The following is a 3006-nucleotide window of genomic DNA, read 5'->3' on the forward strand; positions in this document are numbered from 1 at the left end:
TGTCACCATCACATCTCCCAGCATCTCCTCACGATTAGAACACAACACTCTGAAAAAGAGGTACAATGTTGTCAAAAAGGTACAATTCTATCAAAAAAAGGGTGAAGCCACCGCCCTCCACGATTCTTTCAATCTTATCCTTATTTCTTCTAAAAGTGTGGTCTCTCTACATATGGTCCCACTGCACTCACATACAAAAGAAGAAAAGAATGAATATTGTATTATAAAACACACACAACAGATCAAACCGTTTCTTTACGCAAGAGCATAACAATACAAGGAGAGGTGTTGGTTCAGCGGCTGGGTGTAAACACTGGCACAGGAAGAACATGGAGCCAACTAGAATCCAGATCTAATATTCCCACACTTATTCCCCCCCCCCCCCCCCCCATTAAATTCAAAAGCTTGTTACCAAATTTCCCTGCCTGTATTTGTGTTGTTATACCTTCTATAACGTTGTAATTTTGTCCTGCAAGCCTTACATGGTGGCTAGAGGTTGCAATCACACATAAAATAGCAATCGCTTTTTTTCCTCATTTCACAATCACACGAATGATAATCCTATGACCATGATTTCAAATTGCTATAGGACTTTTCCCAAAAGGTTTCCAAAGCGTGTTTCATAATTTCCCAAAACATTTCCAGGGCTGGAAAACATTACAATTTATTTTACAATTCCATAACCTCTCCAGGATTTCATCAGATCTGGGTGAAATATGCAGAAATATGCAGAAATCAGATTAGTTCCTTCTTGTACCTGTGTGAAAACCCACCAGCTAAGGGCAACAAAGCTTTAGATTTTCAAACAATGACATTGTTTTTTCTTCTTTTCAAACACATATATTTGATGTCCTGGAAAAACGATGTATCTTCAAGAACTTTTCACAAGTTTTCCTTTTTTCTTTCTTTCACATTTTCACCGTCTATTTTCAAAAGGGGTTGATAGCGTTGTGTAAATTGTAAAAAAAAAAATGGGAGAACAACTAAGCTTCTCAAAAGCTTTTTTCAGCCAGGGAATACAACATGGATAGATTTCATGTCTTCTTCGGGACTCATTGTATGTTTTCCTTCCTGCCAGAAGCTGTGGCATGGCTGAGGTTCATGTCCCTCATCACTTAAGAAAAACACTTGACTAACGTTAGCACAAAATAAATAAAATGCTAGCAAACCGCTAGCTGGCGGCTACTTCGGGTTCAAGGGCAAGAAGGTTTAAAAACACTGTATCAAACTTGGATATGGCTAAAATCGTAAAATACAAGGTTTTTCCGAGGACAAAGATCTTTTTTTTATGGTAGAATCTTGTAACACTAATCCTAAGCACCATACGGTATGTACACAATAGGAGTTGGTCTCGGTATTTAAGTCAAAGGCACTTGTCTTTCCTCTTTCCTCTTTCTTTGCGTCTGTCATTCTCTCCCCTTTTTACATTCCTTTTTTTATGTCATGACGGAACCAGGCTACTCGATTTAAAGTCGGCGCACGCTTGTATTTACAAACCAAGAGTTCCAAACTAAACTCTAAAAAGTGCTCTTCCGACATGACACCTCCTCTAATCTTCTTCGACTTCTCCTCATCTCCTCTTCCTCCTTCTCTCCCTTCCTCCGTTATAATAATACATCAAACATTATGTTTGTTCTTCAGAGAGACCAGTCTCTCCTGCCTCCTCCTTTCCATGACATGTCTTTGAATCATAGAGACGACCGTTGTCCTTCTGTCCATCAAGTGAGGAGTTCTCGCAGTGAGCCTCTGGTGTTAAAATTAAATAAAATAAAGTCTGTCTGTTCATGCTCAGTCCTTCTCTAGGTCCACCTATTTTTTTTTATCTGGCTCAAAGAGGTGACTTTCAGTCCTACCCACCCAACCATTCATCTATTCACCCATACATCTATTCATCCATTCACCCATTCACCCATTCATCTATTCATCTATTCATCTATTCATCCATTCACCCATTCATTCATTCGTCGGATGAAGTTCAAAGTACATTTTCTATCCCTTCAAAATAAAAGACAAACCAGTCTTATTTGTCTGTGGTCAGTCGTCCACCTGGACTGGAGGTCCGTCCCCCTGGTCCTCTGTCCCTCAGGGGACATCAAGCCAGGTGATCAGCCTTCTCCGTCCGTCCGTCCGCCCTGCGTCTGGAGGAGGAGACATCGAAGCAGGTCACCATCATCAGGTGGGCCTTGCAGAAGTTCACTCTGGTCTCCAGACGCTCCGTCATCAGCTCCAGCGCCTCCAGGTACTCCGACGAGTCCACCTCATAGGTCTGGCCCAGCTCGACTGGAGGAGAGGGAGAGAGAGACCGTACATTTACAGAGTCCACCTCATAGGTCTGGCCCAGCTCGACTGGAGGAGAGGGAGAGAGAGACCTTACATTTACATCTGGCCCAGCTCGACTGGAGGAGAGGGAGAGAGAGACCTTACATTTACAGAGTCCACCTCATAGGTCTGGCCCAGCTCGACTGGAGGAGAGGGAGAGAGAGACCTTACATTTACATTACATTTAGCTGAACGCTTTTATCCAAAGCGACTTACAAGTTCTGTGCGACAAGTCATCAGGAAGGGCACAACTCTATCAGCTGAGTAACAATGTCCATCAAAGTGTTGAGTGCTACAGTGTAGGTTAGTATATTAGGACAAGTGCATGACAGTAAGGTTAGTTAGGGTTAGATTTTATTCAGATAATGGTTGAAGAAGTGCGTCTTTAGTCGACGGGTTTCGGCTGTCCTAACTGGGGTGGGCAGTTCATTCCACCATTGTGGGGCAAGGACTGAGAAAAGGCGGCTTCTCCTTGATGACCCTCCCGGAGCACTTCTGTCAGAGTCAACATTCTAAATGGACTACATTTGGGCGGCTAAGTGGCGCAGCGGGCAAGACGCCCGCCGCTAACGCAGGAGATGCTGGGTTCGAGCCCAGCTCTCGGCGTTGCTTCCGGCTTGGCTGGTCGTTCATACTAATACAATTGGCAGTATTAGGGGGTGGGAAAGCCGGTGGGTGGGGATCGGA

General features: G+C 43.8%; 1 protein-coding gene across 1 annotated transcript in view; it reads right to left on the bottom strand.

Moving 5' to 3' along the window:
* Window positions 1–2092: 2092 nt before the first annotated feature.
* The window catches only part of LOC311247272 (kinesin-like protein KIF26B), a gene marked incomplete at both ends in the record, with an annotated part of 60595 nt that continues 59681 nt past the window's right edge, over window positions 2093–3006 (bottom strand). Inside the window, 1 exon segment of the mRNA XM_084337632.1 lies at window positions 2093–2280. Within this exon segment, the coding sequence (XP_084193758.1) occupies window positions 2093–2280 (188 nt within the window).

This window comes from Notolepis coatsorum (assembly GCF_963971535.1).
Source record: "Notolepis coatsorum genome assembly, chromosome: 20".
Taxonomy (NCBI): Eukaryota; Metazoa; Chordata; class Actinopteri; order Aulopiformes; family Paralepididae; genus Notolepis; species Notolepis coatsorum.